The 21,704-nt window shown below is 42.7% G+C and overlaps 1 protein-coding gene across 1 annotated transcript in view; it reads right to left on the reverse strand.

The window, feature by feature from the left end:
• ALDH7A1 (aldehyde dehydrogenase 7 family member A1) overlaps positions 300–21,704 on the reverse strand; it is a 46,503-nt gene continuing 25,098 nt past the window's right edge. Inside the window, exons 10-18 of the mRNA XM_013995069.2 lie at positions 18,145–18,186; positions 15,576–15,670; positions 13,296–13,380; positions 12,087–12,193; positions 8,536–8,652; positions 7,082–7,179; positions 6,767–6,840; positions 4,611–4,686; positions 300–3,120 (exon numbers count right to left, since the gene is read on the reverse strand). Coding sequence (XP_013850523.2) covers positions 3,066–3,120; positions 4,611–4,686; positions 6,767–6,840; positions 7,082–7,179; positions 8,536–8,652; positions 12,087–12,193; positions 13,296–13,380; positions 15,576–15,670; positions 18,145–18,186 — 749 coding nt within the window. The 3' untranslated portion in view covers positions 300–3,065. The remainder of the gene's footprint in view (positions 3,121–4,610; positions 4,687–6,766; positions 6,841–7,081; positions 7,180–8,535; positions 8,653–12,086; positions 12,194–13,295; positions 13,381–15,575; positions 15,671–18,144; positions 18,187–21,704) is intronic.

A 21,704-nucleotide genomic window follows, 5' to 3' on the forward strand; every position in this document is an offset into this window, starting at 1 on the left:
ACATGGCCGGCCAGTAATAACACATACCAATGTACATTTTAGCTCCTATAATTAATACCAATAAGTAACTTTTATTAAGTCAGTAAAAAAAAGGGAGTTCTCTTGTGGCACTGAGTTAAGGATCCAGCCTTGTCTCTGCAGCAGCCTAGGTCACAGCTGTGGCACAGATTCAGTCCCTGGCCTGGGAACTTCCACGTGCAGCAGGTGTGGCCAAAAAAAAAGTCAGGAAAAAAGAACAGAGGGCCAAAGGCAAAATTTTTAAATAAATGTTTTGACAAAAAAATGTCCTTATTGCAGAAAATTTGTGAATTAGTTTACAGGAAAGCTTTCAGCGTCAGTTTAACTTGATTTCTATACCTAAGGTCAGAGCTGGCAGTACCCCTCTCAACAGTATACTGGAGATTATTATTCCAAATTGGCTACCATGGCACGGCTTTAGTATGTATACAGGAATGGAGAGCCCCTCTAAATATCCCTAATTGGAGAAAAATCACAAACATAAAAATTTTAAAGCTAAAACATTAACACTGCTTCTGTTTAACACTGAATACTGGTTTAAAAATAGTATCCTTGGAAAAAAACAGGATATAAAAGTATTTCCATCAAAATCATACACAATTATTTCACAAAATGAAAACAGCCAATTGTAAATGGTTCCCAAAAATATTTTAAATAGGGCTTTATTTTCTTGAGACCACATTACACACTCTAAAGACTGGGCTACAATACCTAACATTGCGACTTATAAAGAAAAACCATAGTAAGGTTTTTTAAGCAAATGCCCAAACTGCATGATTTTCTTGAGCAACTGCTTATGTTCAAATGTTTGGGGAGTTTCCGTTGTAGCTCAGGGGTAATGAACCCAACTAGTATCCATGAGGATGTGGGTTCAATCCCTGGTCTTGCTCAGTAGGTTTTGGATTCGGCGTTGCCAAGAGCTGTGGTATAGGTTGCAGACTCAGCTTGGATCTGGTGTTGCTGTGGCTGTGGCATAGGCCAGCAGCTGCAGCTGAGTTGACCCCTGGTGACTTCCAAATGTCATGGGTGCGGCCCTAAAAAGCAAAAAAAAAAAAAGAAAAAAAATTATTAAGAAGTTCCCACTGTGGTACAATGGGGTCAGCAGCGTCTCTGCAGTGCTGGGATGCAGGTTCCATCCCTGGCCCAACACAACAGGTTAAAGGATCCAGCACGCTGAAGCTACAGCATAGGTCACTACTACAGCTCAGATCTTAACTCCATGCGCCACAGGGCAGCTAAAAGAGAAAAGTATCTACGTATCACGAGTTCTCTTGCAGCACAGTAGGTTAAGGATCCAGTGGCTTAGGTCACTGCTTTGGCATGAGTTCAATTACTGACCTGAGAAATTCTGTATGCCACAGGCCAAAAAAGAAAACATATATTATGTATCAGTATGAGGTAATCCACTTTGAACTTCAAGATAAGGAAGTTGGTTTCAGCATAATCATTTCATGAGACATTTAAAAAGGGTTCCTTGTTCAGTAACAGGGAGGTGGCATCATGCACCTGGGGCAGGGTGGGCGAGGACCATGAAATGGATAACAAGCATCTGATTCTGACTTTTTTTGTTGTTGTTGGTTTTAATTTTTAATCAAAAGTTACACAATTTCTTGATATAAAGTCAAAAGCTCTACAAGACTTGTTATGGAAAAAAAGCAATCTTTTCTCTTTTGCTCTCCTGAAACAATGATTTTTCATTGATAGAAACAACGATAGGATATACCTCTCTTTTTAAGCCTATATTGTGATTTCCTGCTTTTGTAATTTTAGGCATTACTGATTTTCCACTACCAAATATAAACTGCCTGCCTTTCTAACCTACCCTCAAACCCTGAATTTTTCCTGCCAACATGCTTTCCAAACACCTATTGTCCACGTCTGGCTTAATATTCCAGGCTGACAAGGCACACCTCGGTGAATGCTAGTCCCCATGGGGCCATGGAACATGTAATCAATACCCTTGCTTTCCTGATAAATTTATAATGGCTTTGTTTTTTTCATCTGCTTGCTTCTCCGCCATAACTCAACTCCAAACTCTCTGCCAGTTGTCTAACTCTCTCCATACATCCTGACACATTAGGTCCTGGACAAATGTCATTGTCTTTGAAGGCTTCTGCCCAATCCAATCTGGCAGAAATCAAGGAGGTGCTGGCTGCTACCCATTAGGGAAGCAGAGACTGCTAGGAAGATAGAACTACAGGAGCCAGCGTGGGCTCAAAAGGGCCCCAGGCTGAACGACTCCAGGGGCTCCTGAGCAGCTTCTCAAGAGAAGGAAGCTGACTCTGAGCACAGAGAAAGTGAGCTGTGCTGAGTTCAGCGCCAACACGTGCTGCCACACGTAGTTATTCTCCTAGAACAAACCTAAGGGCAATCCCAGAAGTCTGACAGCTACAGAAAACGGTCAGAGGTTGCATAAGAAATCCAGATGCACTTTGCATGGAATTCCATGTCGTCAGCAGTTCCAGGTTCTAGGGCAGGAGTGAAATGTCTGTCCACACTACGTATTTCTTCTGTGGTGACCAGCTATCCTGAGCAAGAAGCGGTGATGGTGCTGAATGCCCTTGGTGTCACTGCACAGGGCTGCTGTGCTGTGCTCCTCCACCAGCAGGGGGCACACCCCTCTGCAATCACACCTTCTTGACACCTGCTGAGGGCGACCTGAATCAATACATGCAGATTTCTTTACCCGCTCAGGAGATGTTCCTGCATCCACTGACAAGACTTCTATTTTCTTCCTTATTAAGGTCTGTATTTTTCCAAATTCCTACCATGGCAAGTATTATTTCTTCTAAATTATAAAATAATCCTAAACTTAAAAAAAAATTGGTAACTACTAGTAACATAAAAATTCATCTACTCTTTCACTAAATAAGGCTGTCATGCTAATTTTTATTAAAAAAAAAAAAGTCTCTTGATTAGGGCCTTGGAGGCACTGTCACATTCAAAATGATGCATTTATTCAAGGCACTTCTTAACTTTCATTGCCTTCTTCTTCAGAAGAGTTGCAACAATGCCTGAAAGACTTGAAAGGTCGGCATAAAGCACTTTTACTGAAACTTGATTCCTTGGGCCAGAGGAAGGTCCTTACTGTAGTTGATGGTACTAAGAAGGGAAAAAGGAACAAAATTCAATAAAGAACAGTGTACACCTATCTTATGCCATTAAACAATGTAGATCTGTATATATTAACAAAGTGAAATATCCAGATGGTAAGCTGGGGAAGAAAAAAAAAATGAGCATACAAATGTTAGTATAGATACAGTTTTGAGAGCGAAAAGCTAGAAAAACACACAGCACACGTGTTAGTCACGGTTTTCAGGGCACAAGAATTTGGGACTGTAACTTCATCTTCTTTATGTGTCTGCTTAATTTGTAGTGAATTAGCAGGAAGAACACAAACATTGCCATTTTGATAGATAACAGAGGTTTCCCTCTTACCCACCTGGTTTCTCTCATTGGAGGAAAAAATGTCCCCATTAAAAGTGTTCCAAAAAAGCTGCAGCTACAGGCTTGCCCGCTCCCACTCCCCCCATCTCAAGTACACAAGCAAAGTAAAAGGAACAAAACTGACTTCAATGAATGGGAATCAGGCAGAGTGTGCATGTTTGAGGCTGAAGCCACAGTCAAAGGACCTCAGAAACTCCTGACATATACATGAAATCTGCCAGGAGGAGGATTGTCTGTCTGTCTGTCTGTCTGTCTGTCTCTCACACACACACACACACACACACGATGCTGTGAGGTGAAGGATGGGCTAACCTGACGGCGGGAATCTTCACAATGTGTGCCTACATCATGTTATACCCTTTAAATACACCATTGGTTTTTTGTTTTGGGGGGATTTTTTTTGGTCAATTATACCTCAGTAAAGCTGGAGTAATAAGAAAATTCCCAACAGACATGAAGTTGCTAAGAGGTGAGCAGTCAAGGAGGATAAACCCCCCAAGGTTCCAGAGCCAGTGAGAAGCAGTAAACGGGACTAGGACGGTATCCACGGCTCCCCACTCCATGCTCTTTCTTCAACCTAACACCACGCAGGCCTGACCCCACACACCACTTTACTGCACTAGGATAAAGCTATTTCTGTGCAAGGGGTGGGCAAACAGAAAACAAGCAGAAATCAACTCCTGGTCAAAACCCCGCAGCAGCAGCCTCCCTCACTGGGTACCCTGGTTCTGGGTGAACGCGCTAATCCACTCTCGAGGCTCCTGCTCACTCTTCCCAGAGCTGTAGGACCCAGCGTGTTAGCCAGGCCCACCTCCACGTCTTGACGCCCCTGCAGTCGGCACGCATGGTAACCACACCCCAAGAGAAAACTCAACAGACAGACTCTTCCACTCGCTCCTGCCGGCTGACCCCCAGTCTCCTCCTCCTACACTACTTGTAGACAAAATCCACCATGAGATGGTTTCACAGCCTGGCGCTGGGCACTGGCACAAGCTGGACAAGAACGAAGGAAACTGTTAGCACAGCACAAGGGCTTTGGGAGGGGAGAGCTATGTGCGTGTATGTGTCCCGCATTCCAAAGACAGAGCAGAAAGCACAAGAGTGGAGAGCCTGTTCCAGAGGCTTTTCCCAAAGCCTTCTCTTACCAAGTAGATCTTCTCATGTACTGTTTCCAGGCATCACTGCCAGACTCCCTGCCGCCGCCAGTGTGCTTTTCTCCTCCTAGAGAAAGACAGGAGCAGCTCACGCGTCCTGAGCAGGGCCTCTGTGGGGGCGCCTGCTCAGTAGCACCAGAATGAGGACACCAGGAGACCAGAGCCAGAGTATCTCCTCTGACAACAAAGACATAAAAGGCAGAGGCCAAAACAAACAGGGAAAAGGGAACCAAAAGGGAAAAGAAAACAGAAGGAATTAAGAAGAAAGAGAAATGTCAGGAAGCAGAAGAAAACCTTTAAAAAATTCTTACCATTAGACAAAGGTGCTCAGAGTGGAAACCTCTGGACAGGGAAAATAAAATTTTATTTTTTTCATTTATGCTCATCTGTATGTAATTTTCGACAATATAGAGAAATTGATTCTATAATATTTTTAATGTTATAGTAGTATCTTTAGAGAGGTGACAAGAATGATTCCATAAAACAAAAAAAGAGGATACTGTTTAAAAGTGTGTGATACGTTGTGTCTGCAGCAGCACAGGTTTGAGCCCCACCCCCAGCACAGTGGGTTGAGGATCTGGCATTGCCACAGTTGTGGTTAGGTTGCAGCCAAGCCTAGGATTCAATCCCTGGCCCAGGAACTTCCATATGTCATGGTGCAACCAAAAAAAAAAAAAATTTTTTTTTAATTTAGAAAATAAACGCACACTTGGTATTATTTTGAAGAACAGCAGAGAAGAGGAAAATGTAATAGAAGGACTAGAAGTTTAATGAAACCTACTGTTTAAAAAAAAAGCCTAGGAGGTCCTCGTGGCACAGCAAGCTAAGGACCCAGCATTGTCACTGCTACGGCTCAGACTGCTGCTCTGGCGTGGGTCTGATTCCTGGCCCCAGAACTTCTGCAAGCCATGGGTATGGCTAAAAAAAAAAAGAGAGAGAGAAAAAAAAGGAAAAAAGGAAAAAAGAAAAAAAAAAAGGCTAAAGTGATAAAAAAAGAGGAAAAAATTAATAACATTGGAAAATCCTTCACAAGATAACGTTCAAGTAATAAGAGTTCTAGATATTAAAACAGAAAAATCAAGGGAAAAAACTGTCAAAGAAAAATCTACTAAAATAAAATAAAATATGAAACTTTCCAGAACTGAAAACTGTGAGTCCCAAGATGCTAAGGCCAATTGCTGGCTCCCTGACAGTCAAAAAAAGCATTTTCACAAAGATATCCATAGAGGTGTATTACTGAAAAATTCCAGAACATCAGACATAAACAATAAACCTAGGGGAGTTCCCGTCGTGGCGCAGTGGTTAACGAATCCGACTAGGTACCATGAGGTCACGGGTTCGGTCCCTGCCCTTGCTCAGTGGGGTAACGATCCGGCGTTGCCGTGAGCTGTGGTGTAGGTTGCAGACGCGGCTCGGATCCCACGTTGCTGTGGCTCTGGCGTAGGCCGGTGGCTCCAGCTCCGATTCAACCCCTAACCTGGGAACCTCCATATGCCGCGGAAGCGGCCCAAGAGATAACAACAACAAGAAGACAAAAAAAAAAAAAAAAACCAATAAACCTAGCATTTTTGACATGGGAGAAAAAAGATCAGATATCAAAGTGGACTGGACTTTTCGACCACAGTAATGGAAACCAGAAGACAAGTAAGTAATAGCTTCAGAAGTCTGAGAAAAATTTACAATGTTGGCAGCTGAGGCCCTCAAAAAAAAAAAGGAAAAGAAAGAAAAACTGAGGTAACTTCAAAGGTCAATTTCCTTTTCCTTCAGTAAGAATCTCTAAGTAGTTACATCTGGGAGAGAAGGTTCCTTAGAATGAGGCTGTATTTGGCAACAGCATCCTTAAGGAGGTAATGAAGGTTAAAGGAAGTCATGAGGGTGGGGTTTTAAGACAACAGGACTCATGCCTAAGAAGAGAAAGAGACACCACGGGTATACAAGCACAGAGGGGAAGGCCCTGTGAGGACACAAGAGGAAGGCAGCAGGAGAATCCAAACCCACCTACACCTTGATCTTGGACTTCCAGGCTCCAGAACTCTGAGACAATACCTTTCTGTGGCCTGAATCCCCCGAGCTGGTATTTTGTTACGGCAGCCCCAGCAGGCTAAAACCCTGCCCATCATGGAAAAGGGGAATGACCCCCTACATACCAAAGGCACCTCCAATCTCAGCCCCACTCGTTGGAATGTTGACGTTTACGATGCCACAGTCGGATCCTTTTGGTCTGTGTGTAAAACGGGGGGCACAGTGAGAGCACAGTATAGGGAAGTGACAAACACAAAAAACAAATATAGAAAAATTGATAAATAATCCAAACAAAACCTATAAAGACTCAGTACAAAAGAAAAAAGAAAAAAAGAAAAAAAAAAAAAAAGATTTTCACCCATGATGGTTTTCTTTTTTAAAAGTCCACTCACTATACAAATCAGACTTTAAAAAGTTTTCAAAGTAGTCAAAGTTATTACCCAAGCCAGCGGAAGATTCTGCCCAAATCCTTGGTAAAGATGCTACTTGAAAGTCCCTGTTTTACTTCATTATTCCATGCAAAGACCTCGTCTTCATTCTAAAAGGACAGACATTGCAAGTTGTTAGAAGAGTCACAGCCTTCAGGTTCAAGTTCACTGGTGGTGAACTCATTTTATGAGATTTACCAGTATAACTTTGGTGCACAGAAGGAAACTAAAGAGTCAACATCTCCGTAACTCTTGTTTCTTTTGCACAGTGCTTTATGGGATTTCCCCCTTAATTTTACTTAGAGAAAAACCCTTGAGTACCTTCTTCCAAGCAAGCCACTACATGTAAGAGCCAGTATTTACTGAGCTCTTACCATGTGCAATAATACACTAACTGAGGCACTTAGCATGCACACAGTTATTTAATTCTCACCCAATGACACAGGTTCAATATTATTCCTAATTTACAGATTAGGCAAGACAGGCTACTACATGGTTTCCTTAGAAACTCATTGTCAAACACACAGACACACCACAAAACATGAAATGATACTCGCTAGTCACTCTATGTGCAACAATGATAGACAATTTAAAGCCAGATTTTAATTAATGCTATCATATAATTGCAACAAGGTATAAGTGTCATTCTCTTCTAACTGTTAATCATGGCAGAGTCAAGCCTTGATTCACTTTCTAAACATCTGGCACAGTAGGGTCTGTCCCGTACTGGCAAGAAAACCCTCTAATTACCTTCATCTGTTAAAACCGTCACAGGCTGTCCTCTGAGACGGTTCTAAGTGTAGATCTGTAGGCTGCCTTGTATCTTCTCATTTTGTCCACCGACCCTTAGCACTCAGATTATCAAATTACCTGGTCCCTTTTGTGTAGAAGCTGACTTCAAAGCCCACACAGCTCAGAATCAGGTGATACAGACAATGGGGGCTACATTCTCCATAAATTCCAACACTGACCCTCTGCTTGTCCAATTACCTGGCAGCTAGCTTGATATGCTCTACTATACATAAGCGTTCATTCCATCAGTTTGTCCTTAACTTTCAAACCTCCACTATTCAGAGTGACTTTCTAAAACCTCCTTAGGTAGTTCCTGCTGTGGCTCAGCAGGGTAAGATCCATGAGGATGCGGGTTTGATCCCTGACATCGATCAGTGGATTAAAGGTCTGGGCACTGCCTCAAGCTGCAGTGTAGGTTGCAGATGCGGCTTGGATCACTCGTTGCTGTGGCTGTGGAGTAGGCCCCTGGCAGCTACAGCTCCAACTTGACTCTTAGCCCAAGAACTTGCATATGCCACGGGTACAGCCCTAAAAAGCAAAAAAAAAAAAAAAAGAAACAAAAAACAAAAACCTCCCTAAAGGTTAATCAATTAAAATTTAATGTGACTTCATTTTCTCTAAGTCGTCTCAATTTTTTCAACACTCAACTAGAGAAAAGAGAGACAAAATCTTACCTTGAATTTAAAGACATAGAGAATTGGGGCAAATGTCTCTGTGTGTACAATGGATGCACTGTGGTCAAGACCTGTTACAATTGTCGGTTCTACATAATTTCCAGGGCGATCCATAACCTGCAGTAGAGAAACGAAATAAATCCAAAGAGAGCATTTTGTTTTCTGGTACTTGGGGGTCAGAGGATACCATTATTTGCCTGTACTTAGGAGAAAAAAAATAAATGCCATTTATAAGTGAATTATTTCTCCAAAGTAAATTCCCATCATGAAAGAAAATTTTCTGTTTCCTACTGGTTCTAACTTGGTCAGAACCAAAAAAAGAGAGAGTTAAGGATAGAGAACTGGACCAGGTATCATGATCAAGTCACACTGAAAAAAACAGTTACAGGTAGATATTTTTGAATTTATATAATCTAAAAAAGCGTTCATCTGGAGCTCCCATTACAGCGCAGCAGTAACGAACCCAACTAGCATCCATGAGGATACAGGTTTGATTCCTGGCCTCACTCAGAGGGTTAAGGATCTGGCGCTGCTGTGAGCTGTGGTCCAGGTTGCAGACATGGCTCAGATCCTGAGTTGCTGTGGCTGTGGTGTAAGCTGGCAACCGCAGCTCCAACTTGACTCCTAGCCTGGGAACTTCCTTATGTCCCAGGTGTGGCCCTCAAAAAAAAAAAAAAAAGACAAAAATAAATAAATACCCACTATGTTATAAACTGTACTGTATTCTCACTCTCCATTCCCCCAAATTCTTATTTTAAAGTCCTAACGCCTCTAGTGTAACTAAATTTGGAGAAAGGTGGAGTTACCGTCATGGTGCAGTGGAAAGGAATCTGACTAGAACCATGAGGTTTCAGATTTGATCTGTGGCCTTGCTCAGCAGGTTAAGGATCCTACACTGCTATGAGCTGTGGTGTAGGTCGCAGATGCGGCTCAGATCTGGCATTGCTGTGGCTGTGGGTGTAGGCCAGCAGCAACAGCTCGGATTAGACCCCTAGCCTGGGAACCTCCATATACCTTGGGTGCAGCCCTAAAAAGACAAAAGACAAAAAATAATAATAATTGGAGAAAGGACGGTTACTGAGGTCAGGTTAAATGAGGTCATGTGGGTGAGGGCCAGTCAGACAGAACCAACATTCTCCTAAGAGGAGGAAGAAGAGACAGAAAGGACCTCGTCTCTCTACACAGGAAGCAAAGACCACGTGAAGACATGGAGAGAAGGTGGCCAGGCCTGCAAGCCAGGGACAAAGGCCTCCCCAGGAACTAACCCTGCCAGCACCTGGATTTTGGAATCAGCCTCCAGAACTGTATGACAATAAATTTGTTGTTTAAGCCACCTCGTCTGTGATATCTTGTTACGGCGGCCCTAGCGGAGTAACACATATTAATACAGAAATCCAAAGCTCCAAAGGGCGTACTGCAGACAATTTCCTAACTAACCTCCACATAACCACATCACTAGTTGGTTTCTACTTCGCATCTATGAAATATTCTGACACCTGCGGCAAGCTGCTTGGCTAATGATCAGCTCTCCAGTGTGCCTGTTTAATTGTGCTCTCATCCTCTGACCTGTCTGTTTACCAAGAGTCATCTGTATCTACTTCCAACCCTGTGCATGGCAGCTGTTTTTGTTCTTCCAATATCGTATTGCATCATGTAACTTAAGTAAATATTACACAAAGGGGAAAAGTGAATTACTTTTAAAGATTAAATGCCTAAAAAACCACAACGTAAATAAGTAACAAAAAAACACATATATGCATGCACCCCCTCCATCCAATGAGATGCGGGTATGTCAGGGTTAAGAGACTAGGGACAAGGATTCTGCCCTCAGAGAGCTTTGCAAGAGACTCAGATCTCAGTGATTTTTAAACAAAGAGAAAATGACTTGTAGATAATAAACTACAGGTATAGCTTATTCAAGGACAAGGAAAAATTCCTACCAAACATGAAGAAAACACCTCGGATCTATATCTGAAGTCCAATAAATAGAGTGAATGAAATTCACATTTTACAGCAAGACAAGAAAAACATAAACATCAAAAATTTTCTCTGCCATTTGGCCTCCTCTTCCCCTGTACTGTGCATTGTGCATCTGTACTGTGCTTCAATCAAGCCTCCCCCATCGGCAGAAACATCTGCTAAACCATAAAGAGCAAATTCTTCCAGCATCTATAAGACAACGTCTTAAAAGATAACATTCCTTCTTGATCTCGTAAGGGGCCGCAATGACACTTAGACCTACATTTTGTATAGTGTCAGTAGTACGTCATTTCATGTACCGCCTTCAGTCTCAAAAAACTTACATTACTGTGTCTTGACTTCTAATAAGCAGAACAGTTTTTGAAGCTTTCTGAGATGCTATCCCAGGTTATAATCCTCCATTTGGCTCAAATAAAATTTTCCCTTTCTTTCTTAGATCGACTGATTAATGTTTTGTCAATAGTAATATGTGTTAAAAATGGGAGTTCCCGTCGTGGCGCAGTGGTTAACGAATCCGACTAGGAACCATGAGGTTGCGGGTTCGATCCCTGGCCTTGCTCAGTGGGTTAACGATCCGGCGTTGCCGTGAGCTGTGGTGTAGGTTGCAGATGCGGTTCGGATCCCGAGTTGCTGTGGCTCTGGCATAGGCTGGCAGCTGTAGCTCCAGTTAGACCCCTAGCCTGGGAAACTCCATGTGCCATGGGAGCGGCCCAAGAAATGGCAAAAAGACAAAAAAAAAAAAAAAAAAGTTTGTGTATGTATTTGGGGGGCAGAGGAGGTGGGGGGCAGCTGTAATGTCTTTTTTGACTCCTTGCTTTAAATGACTTTTAAAGTCACTGTTAAATACAGGTTTTTGTTTGGTTTCTTTTTTTTTTTTTTTTGGCTGCACCCAGGGCACTCGGCAGTTCCAGGGCCGGGGATCAAACCCACACCACAGCAGCAACCTGAGCAACAACAGCGACAACACCAGATCCTAAACTTGCTAGGCCACCAGGAAACTCCTAAATATGGATTTTAAATTGCTCTGAATATAGAGTCTGCTACTATACCATGAAAAGGAGGTTTCTCTGTTCTTCAAATCCCCAGGGACTCAATTTCAAAGGCAACCATGACTCAGTACATATCCTTCAGAAATGTTCCACGCATTTTTACATTGTCATTCTTTTTTCTTTTCTTTTGAGGGACACACTCACAGCATATGGAAGTTCCCAGGCTAGGAGTCAAATCAGCAGAGGCATAGCTGCTGGCCTAACACCATAGCCACAGCAACATGGGATCCGAGCCGCATCTGCAACCTACACCACAGCTCATGGCAATGCGAGATTCCCGGCCTGCTGAGTGAGGCCAGGGATCAAACCTGCATCCTCATGTATACTAGTCAGATTTGTTTCCACTGAGCCACAATGGAAACTCCCTACATTGCCATTCTTTAAAGCATGTACTTCCCCATCACAAAAGGGATGGAAAAAAGAAAACTGGCAGTGGAGGACCCTTTACCAGCTTACCCAGAGCCCTGCTTGTGCAAAAGGGAAAGTAAAAACCTGTCACTGCTGAGGTCCAGTTGTCATTACCTTGCCACCATAGACCACTGTGCCACCTTCCTTCTTTGCTTCCTCCACTGCTCCAAGAAACATGCTCACTGCCTGTTTGGTGTGGAGTGGCCCATAGAGAACATTAGCTGGAGAGAAAAAGGAATACTCTTCATTTCACTCTCAATGGCATCCTTTTATTATTACATCAGCTTTCCCAATGAACAGACCAATCCCTTCATCCACCCTCTCAGTTTAGACCAGGAGTCAGCAACCTTTCTCTGCAAAGAGCTAGAGAGTATTTAAAGCTTTGCATGGCATCTGCGGTCTCTGTCGTGACGACGCTGCTCTGCCAATGCAGTGCAACAGGAGCCACAGAAGACATGCAAAGAAGCAAGTGCGGCTGTGTCCTGGTAAGTTTTCTATACAGAAACCCAGAGGGCCAAACCTAGGGAAAGAGCTGTCAGTTCATGAGAGATATTCCTTATAGGGTGATCCCTCTCTAAGAGTTTTACAGGCTCAGCCTGGCGTATAATTTAGGCGGGAGAGGATGCTGCTGCTGCCTTTTGTCTGGTTGCCAGAAACCAGAGCATTAAAGGTGACCCCGGGACAGAGGAAGAAGAAAGGTTCGGGCAGGCCTCAGTGAGGAGGGGGAATGGGCTGAGCAAAGAGCATTTCTAGCAGGGCAGAGCCTGGAACGCCAGGGCACTGAGAGAAGGTAGAAGCTGGAGCTCTGGGAGCAAGGGGACAAGTGGTGCACAGGGGGTAGAAAGTCCCTGGGGAGGCAGCCAAGGACAGATCACTAAAGACTGTGAGCTTGCACAAAAGGATCTTAAAAGAAATGGAAATTTTAGTCCAACAGCAACGAGTGTTTTGAGCAAGACAGTGAATTATTGAATAGCATTGTTTTGTTACTGTGGCAGGCACAAGTGGAAGCAAGTGTCAGGTAGGTGATTTTTACAGCCTTGCATGAAAGTGAATGGTAGTGGCTTGGACAGAAGCGAAGACGGAAAAGCTCACCAGACTCAGCCCATCTCAACACCATCTCCCAGGCTCAACAATCACCAGCCCACAGCAAGCACTTAGAGTCTCACTTAGGAGCAGACATGTCACCCCAAATGCCCAATAACCTGCTTTGCATTCTCTTGGGCCTCTCAGGAAAGAGGGAAAAAAAGAGAAGTAGAAAATAAGAAACACTTGTACCACCAGCTGTGAAAAAAAGAACATCTTTGAAATCAACCAGATACTCACCATCCCATGGGTTCCCAACACGGATCTGAGCATAGGCCTTTGTAAGTCTATTAACGACTTCATCGTGGATGCTTTCATGTAAAAACTAAATGAAAAAAGGAACATTCCAGGGATTGTACATATAAATATTCTATTAAATCGTACACATAAATAGCACAAATAAATGCACAAAATTGTTAACACTGTATAGTTTTTCTCAGTTGACCGCTGAACAGCATGGGTTTGAACTTCACAGTTCCACCTGTATAAAAATATTTTTTGAGAGAAAACGCTACAGGACGACAGGATTCCCAGTTGGTTTTATCTACGGGGATGGAAGAACCATAGTTATAGAGGGTCAACAATAAATCACAGAGGTCCGTGGTATTGAAATGGATTTTTCTATATACCACTACTGTCGTTACGGAAATCGACTTGGGTTATGACTCATAGTATCTGCCAATATTTAACACTAAAAATAAATCAGGGCTATGTATATTGGCTCCAGGACACAAAGGAAAAATAAAAGTGAACTGAATAAAGAACTGCTTGACTTTTATGTCATTTCATGGTTTACCATGTAGTTAAGATTATAATCTTTTCGAGTACCGCTGCTTCCTTCTTAGCCTTAATGAGATAAATGTTTAAAATGAACAAATTTAAGAAACTGTAAATGCTTTATGACCACCAGAGCTTAGATTTTTCTTTCTTTTTTTTGTGGTAACTGCAACTGAGTAATATAAAAGCAAACAGGTTCAATCTCTGGCCCGGGAACTTCGGCATGCCGAACTAACTAAACACTGAGGAGATCTCACCATGGCACAGTGATTTAAGAATCCAACTGCAGAAGCTTGGGTTGTTGCAGAGGCACAAGTTCAATCCCCAGCCCAATGCAGTGGGTTAAAGGATCCAGATTCAAAGGATCCAGATGCAATGGTTAAAGGGTCAGATTCAATCCCTGGCCTGCAAAGTTCCATATGCCACAAGTATAGCAATAAAAGATAAAAATTTCTGAAAGACTGGTATTCATTCATTATAAAATACAAGAAAAACTGAGTATGAAAAGGTATAGGAAAAGTAAAGATTTTATTTCCCTCTTATTTTAATTAATTTAGTTGATGCCAAAGTTGTAAAGAATTTGTTCATATTCATTGCGGGCAAGAGGAAAAACCCACAGCCAGCTGCCTCCATAATTCAACTATAAATTGTTTCTTTTAATTATATGAGAAAAGCAGAATAATTTTTAAAAAGACAAATGTAGCTAAACTTTATATACAACTGAAACTCATGTGGCAGTTTTTCAGTGGCATGAGTCATAAAAATCCAAGTTTTATCTCATACAAAAACTAAAATCTAGGAGTTCCCATCGTGGCGCAGTGGTTAACGAATCCGACTAGGAACCATGAGGTTGCGGGTTCGGTCCCTGCCCTTGCTCAGTGGGTTAAGGATCCGGCGTTGCCGTGAGGTGTGGTGTAGGTTGCAGACGCGGCTCGGATCCCACGTTGCTGTGGCTCTGGCGTAGGCTGGTGGCTGCAGCTCCGATTCCACCCCTAGCCTGGGAACCTCCATATGCCGCGGGAGTGGCCCAAGAAATAGCAAAAAGACAAAAAATAAAAAGAAAGAAAGAAAGAAAGAAAGAAAGATCTGTCCAAAAAAAAACCTAAAATCTAGCTCAAATCTAAGTGTGGAGATTAAACTTCCCAAGACTTAACACTGAAGTGAAGCCAGTATCATCTTTTATGCACTTAACGTATCCTATTATATGCAAGCAGACTACAGTTACATAGAGAGAACACACACACATTTACTTTGCAAAAAACCATGGCCCCATCAAGTCAAATCCAAGACTATACTTATAGGCCCCCAATTAAAATTGTTAAAATACTTTACCACCTAAAATGTTTTTACCAAAAAGCCAAGACTGTCTATACCTTTTAGCTAATACTTCTGACTTTTTTTCAAGTTTTAAGCTTATTTTAATTCTCTAAGTGAAATGGAACTTTGTCCACATTGTTCCAGGTATAGGACTAAAACCATGTCTTGGCTCTCAAGTCCACTGCCCCCAGTGAGGGCCAGACCACTTTATTTACGGCAGAGGTAAGGCAGAGTCCCTGGCTGGACAGAACATCTGCTGTGAGCACACAATAGAGCCATAGGGCCAGAACGGCCAACCAGGCCCAGGGACACAGGTTTCCAGCCGTGCTTCCACCGCACCTCCTTACTGGTATAATAGGTTTAAAAAAAAAAAAATCAGTGTTGGAAGAGCGGGATACTCTCACGTGCCCACAAAGACACACTCACCAGGCGCCTCGCGGTGGTACACCTCTGGCCGGCTGTCCCCACGGCCGCAAAGAGAGCTGAGGGAACGACTAAGCTGAGGTCCGCATCCTCGAAAGCTTAGGGAACAGAAACACACCCATCAGTGTAAGGAAGTGGGCAGACGAGGGACTCTATTCCCTGGTCTAAGATGATGCCTTTAGAAAGCGCACTAAGAGAACATTAGAACTACCTGTACAATAAGCAGGTGCCGGGGAATTCCCGTCGTGGCTCAGCAGAAATCAATCTAAGAAGCCTGAGGACGCAGGTTTGATCCAATGAACAGGGAGTTCCCCTTGCGGCTCAGTGGGTTACAAACTCAACTAGTACCCACGAGGATGCGGGTTAGATCCCTGGCCTTGGTCAATGGGTTAACGATCCGGCATTGTCGTGAGCTGTGGTGCAGGCTGGTGGCTATAGCTCTAATTCCACCCCTGGCCTGGGAACCTCCATATGCTGTGGGTGCAGCCCTAAGAAGACAAAAATAAAAATAAAAAATTAAAGTAAGCAGGTTCACACTGCAGAGGCAACTCTTCTCCCAGGGAACATGCTATGAGAAGAGAGCAAGGAGCTCTCTCCCTGCTGTGACCTCTTCATCTCTCCAAGCTTCTGATACTGACGAAGCCTCCTCTGCACCCTCCCGTGGTCTCTCTTCAAAGACCACCATCATCTTTGTCAGTTTTACCTGCCTCCAGACTTACCTCACAGCCCACTTAGATGGCAGCTTCCCTGGGTCCACAGGGAGCAACGGGGCCCTTCCGACGTATTATCACCGTCAAACCAAGCTCTCCAACATCTACGCCCTCACCTGCCCTCAGTCTGTTCCGTTAAATGCCTCTCACTGTCCCCTCTAGAGGAGCTTTTCCAAGCCCCTCAAGCTCTTTACTCCTGCACCAGATGACCTCACCCTCTACTTGGTGGAAAAACCTCAAAAGGGATCAAAGACAAGGTTCTTTCCTGCTTCCTCTGCAGCTCTGAAGAGATCAATGCAAAATCACTTTCAGATTCCTCTGTACTTTTGTCTATTCCTTCCTCCTTCTCTTCCGTCTCCTGAAGAAATAACTAACATAGTCTTTACAAGGTTAACCCTTCCACGGATCCATGGTATCATTTATAATTCCCTCCTTCTTTTATCCCGTCCAGAAACTCACAGCCCCGATTCCCTCTTACATATTCAATTTTCCCCCATCCAATCTAATATCATTCTCAGATTATTATGACGGTTACAAAGGCGGTTTATAGAACTGAACCCATGATAAGGCCAGGGTTTTTATCCATCTCCACCACTTTTTAGATACGTGATGCGACCTTTCTAATAAAGCATCAGTTTTCTCATCCATAAAATGGGATAATAATATCTGGGGCACTAAGGGATAACAGTAAGGAGTTAGGCAAAGAGCTGTGTGCGGGGTCTGATTGCCGAGATATAAATGCTGGCTCTGTCACTTGCTAGCCTGTCACTTTCAGGGACATAACCATTTTAAGTCTCAGAGGATAACCTTCAAATGAGATTAATAAAGGTATCTGCCACATGGGATTATTGTGGGGATTAAATGACATACTGCATATGAAACAGCAGAACACAGCTGGCAAATATCCAATGATAAATTAATGCTAAGGTGTGTGTGTGTGTGTTTGCCTTTTCTAGGGCCGCTCCCACAGCATATGGAGGTTCCCAGGCTAGGAGTCTAATGGAAGCTGTAGCCACCAACCTACACCAGAGCCACAGCAATGTGGGATCTGAGCCGCAACTGCGACCTACACCACAGCTCACAGCAACGCCTGATCCTTAACCCACTGAGCAAGGCCAGGGATCGAACCCACAACCTCACGGTTCCTAGTTGGATTCGTTAACCACTGAGTCACGACAGGAACTTCTAATTTCTAATGTTTATTTTTTGATCAACTATTTTTATAAGATTAGAAATTTATTCAGAACCTTTCACCATAAACTTTGTATGTTTCTGGTGTACACCACAAAAACATAAACATTTAAACATGATGATAATGATGACAATATACCATTAGCAAGATCTCCTTTTTTTTAATCACAACATCCATGATTCCATGACGTCTCAACCCAGTGGTGTTCATTGCATTATCCAAAAGTTATGCTGTAGACTATTTCCTTTTGTGACAAATAATGGAAAAAGACAACCTCCAAAGCTATAGGGAAATGATAAATTACCTTCCCAGTACAGAAGTACTTAATTTTCCACTAAAGACAAACGAATATTGGAAACAGCAGGTCACATAGGAATTACTTATTCTAGAGAAACTTGGCAAGTTTTCAAAAATAGCAGCAAAAACACGAAACAATGCCATACTTGCAAGTCTCACACACAAGTTCTAAGCCTGAGGTAACATTTTCCAAACATGAACACCTTGTCCTCCTAGTTCCTCTGCCTTCAAACCATCGTGTCCTATTTCACAAGGAAAATTCCTCAACATGGGAATTAGACAAACATAACGCAGAAAGAAGGAGGGTCTTACACAAGTTCTGTGTATTCAGAATGATTTTAAACAGAAAACAAAAAAGAAAGGGCAGCCTTACCTATAATGGCATTGTTTCCTCCAAGTTCTAATAAACTTCTCCCTTTAAAGATACAGAAACACCAATGAGTGCCTATTTCAGTGGTTAATGAGCACAACTAGATGGCCTCAAACCATAACCTATCCCAATTGTTTTATTTCTTGATTTAAAACACAGCATGAGAATAAATCAACTGTACCTCAGTAAAAAAAAAAAAACAAAAAAAAAACACTTCTCCGAGTTCTCTTGTGGTGGAGGGTTAAGGATCCTACATTGTCACTGCAGCAGCTCGGGTTGCTGCTGTGGTGTGGGTTCAGTCCCTGAGCCAGGAACTTCCAGATGCTGCAGGGTGGCCAAAATGATGAAAGAAAGCTTCTCAAGGAAAAATATTTAGCATGAACACTGCATCAAGTTTCCTGATTTTAATAACTCTATCATGGTTATACGACTGTCCTTGTTCTTGGGAAATATACCAAAATACTTAGTGGTAAAGGAATACCATGTCTTCAATTTTCTCAAAAGGTTCAAAAATAATATGCCCTCACAGCATATATGTATACATTTATGTATTTATGTTTATGTTGCTAGAGAGAAAATTATTATTTTTTTAAGGGCCGCACCCACGGCACATGGAGGTTCCCAGGCTAGGGGTCCAATCAGAGCTCCAGCCGCTGGCCTACACCACAGCCACAGCAACACCAGATCCTTAACCCACTGAGCAAGGCCAGGTATCAAACCTGCATCCTCATGGATCCTAGTCAGATTCGTTTGGGCTGCGCCACAACAGGAACTCCAGAAAATGATTTTTAAAATGGGGCAAAATGTAAGCAATTGGTAAATCTCTTTGAAGGATACACAAGAAGTCCTTGCGTTAGCCTTGGAATTTCTCTAAGTTCGAAATTACATCCCCCCAAACTCAAGTTAGTATGAAACGGTGCAGTTACAGTGCAAAATTGTATGAAAATTTCCTAAGAAATTAAACACCACCACATGATCTAACAATTCTATCTGTGGGTACTTAACCCAAAGAAGTCAAAGGGGGACTGCACAGTACTTGTGGCAGCATTATTCACAGTAGCTAAAAGGCAGAAGAAACCAAAGTGTATATTGAGAAACGCACGGCTAACAAATAGTAGAACTGCCATGCACTGGAGTATTATTCAGTCTTAAAAAGGAAGTTGTGACACATGCTATAACAAAAGTGAAATAACCTAGTCACAAAAAATAACTACTATATGATTCTACTTCTAAGTGGTTCTTAGAATAGCCAAATCCGTAAGACGCAGAAAGCAGAATGCTGGCTGCCAAGAGCTAAGAGAAGGAAGAAAGGGGGTCTTAATGAGTAGAGCTGGGAAGACAATGAAGTTCTGGAAATGGATGGTGGTGATGGTTTCACAACAATGCGAATGCAAATAGAACTGTACCTAATGCCACTTCTTATAAAACGAGAAGTTTATGATAGATATTTCAAAACAAATGCTATGTTTTATGTTATATATTTCTCTCATCACAATAAAAAAAAAAAAAAGGACGTTCTTTGTGGCACAGGAGGTTAAGGATCCAGTGTTGTCCCTGCGGTGGCTTACGTCAATGTTGTGGCACAGGTTTGATCCCTAATTCCAGCCCGGGAACTCCTAGATGGTATTGGTGCAGCCAAAACAACCAAAGTTTAAAAATTATGTGTTCATTGTAGAAAATTATTTAAAAAAAAAAAAAAAAAAAAGACATAAAGGAGAGTTCCTATGGCTCAGCATAAACGAATCTGACATCCTTGAGGACACAGGTTCGATCCCAAGCCTCACTCAGTGGGTTAAGAATCAGATGTTAACGTGAGCTATGGTGTAGGTGGCAGACACAGCCCAGATCCCACATTCCTGTGGCTGTGGTGTAGGCCGGCGGCTGTAGCTCAGGCCGGCGGCTATAGCTCTGATTCGACCCCTAGCCTGGGAACCTTCATATGCTGCGGGTGTGGCACTAAAAACAGAAAAACAAAAAACAGCATAAAGAATCAAGCAGGAGAGTTCCCATAGTGGCGCAGTGGAAAAGAATCCAACTAGGAACCATGAGGTTGCAGGTTCGATCCCCAGCCTCGATCAATGGGTTAAGGATGCGGTGTTGCCATGAGCTATGGTGTAGGTCATAGCTCGGACCCCACGATGCTGTGGCTGATGTGTAGGCCAGCGGCTACAGCTCTGATTGGACCCCTAGCCTGGGAACCTCCATATGTTGTGGGTGCGGCCCTAGAAAAAGGCTAAAAAAAACAATCAGGAGTTCCCGTCATAGCTCAGTGGTTACCGAATCTGACCTGAGGTTGCAGGTTCGATCCCTGGCCTTGCTCAGTGGGTTAAGGATCGGGCATTGCTGTGAGTTGTGGTGTAGGTCGCAGAAGGGGCTCGGATCCCGAGGTGCTGTGGCTCTGGTGTAGGCCGGCAGCTACAGCTCCAATTAGACCCCCTAGCTTGGGAACCCCATATGCTGCAGGTGTGGTCCCAGAAAAGACAAAAAAAAAAAAAAAAAAAAAGACTCCATCAGGCAAAAGCTATGGTCCATAGGGCACCATGAAATCACTCCCAATATGGTACAGTGCTTTCTAATCTCCTTCCTATAAATTTTTATTTAGTTGAGATCATACTAATTAATTTTGCTTTATTTTCTGATTAATAATTTTCGCCTTTTCCCAAAGTTATTTAGAGCTATTTTTATTTATTTTTGTAAATGATTTTTATTTTTTCCATCATAGCTGGTTTAGTGTTCTGTGAGTTTTCTATTGTACAGCAAGGTGACCCAGTCACACATACATACATACATTCTTTTTCTCATATTATCATGCTCCATCTTAAGTGACTAGATATAGTTCCCAGTGCTCTACAGGAGGATCTCTGCTTATCTGTTCCAAAGGCAATAGTTTGCAAAAGCTTTTTTTTTAAATCACTGCATAGCATTTCATCACAATGATGTGCCAATTTTTATTTAGCCACTGCCCTCGTATTGGATATATTGGTTATTGATTACCTACCTCTTGATTACCTACATAAGTCAGGGCCAAAAGGTATGGATATATCAGATCTGCTGATACAAAGTACCAACATACTTTCTAGGAAAGGTACACAGGAGCCTATGAATGCCATTCTCATCTTACACTCTTGAGCATAAAGACTGGCGATGTGAGGAGTTCCCACCGTGGCGCAGTGGTTAAAGAATCCGACTAGGAACCATGGCGTTGCAGGTTTGATCCCTGGCCTTGCTCAGTGGGTTAAGGATCCGGTGTTGCTGTGAGCTGTGGTGTAGGTCGCAGACTCAGCTCGGATCCCAAGTTGTTGTGGCTCTGGTATAGGCGGGTGGCTACAGCTCCGATTGGACCCCTAGCCTGGGAACCTACATATGCCCAAGAAATGGCAAAAAGACAAAAAAAAAAAAAAAAAAAAAATTGGTGATTTGTTTGCCTGAATTTAGAGCTATATTTACTACTGACCTCTTAAATATAAACTTATTTTCCCTTAACTGCACTTTAAATTCAACTTCTACCTAAGTAACTTTTTAAAAAATTTTATTGGAGTATAGTTGACTTACAATGTTGTGTT

This window comes from Sus scrofa, chromosome 2, assembly GCF_000003025.6.
Source record: "Sus scrofa isolate TJ Tabasco breed Duroc chromosome 2, Sscrofa11.1, whole genome shotgun sequence".
Classification (NCBI taxonomy): Eukaryota; Metazoa; Chordata; class Mammalia; order Artiodactyla; family Suidae; genus Sus; species Sus scrofa.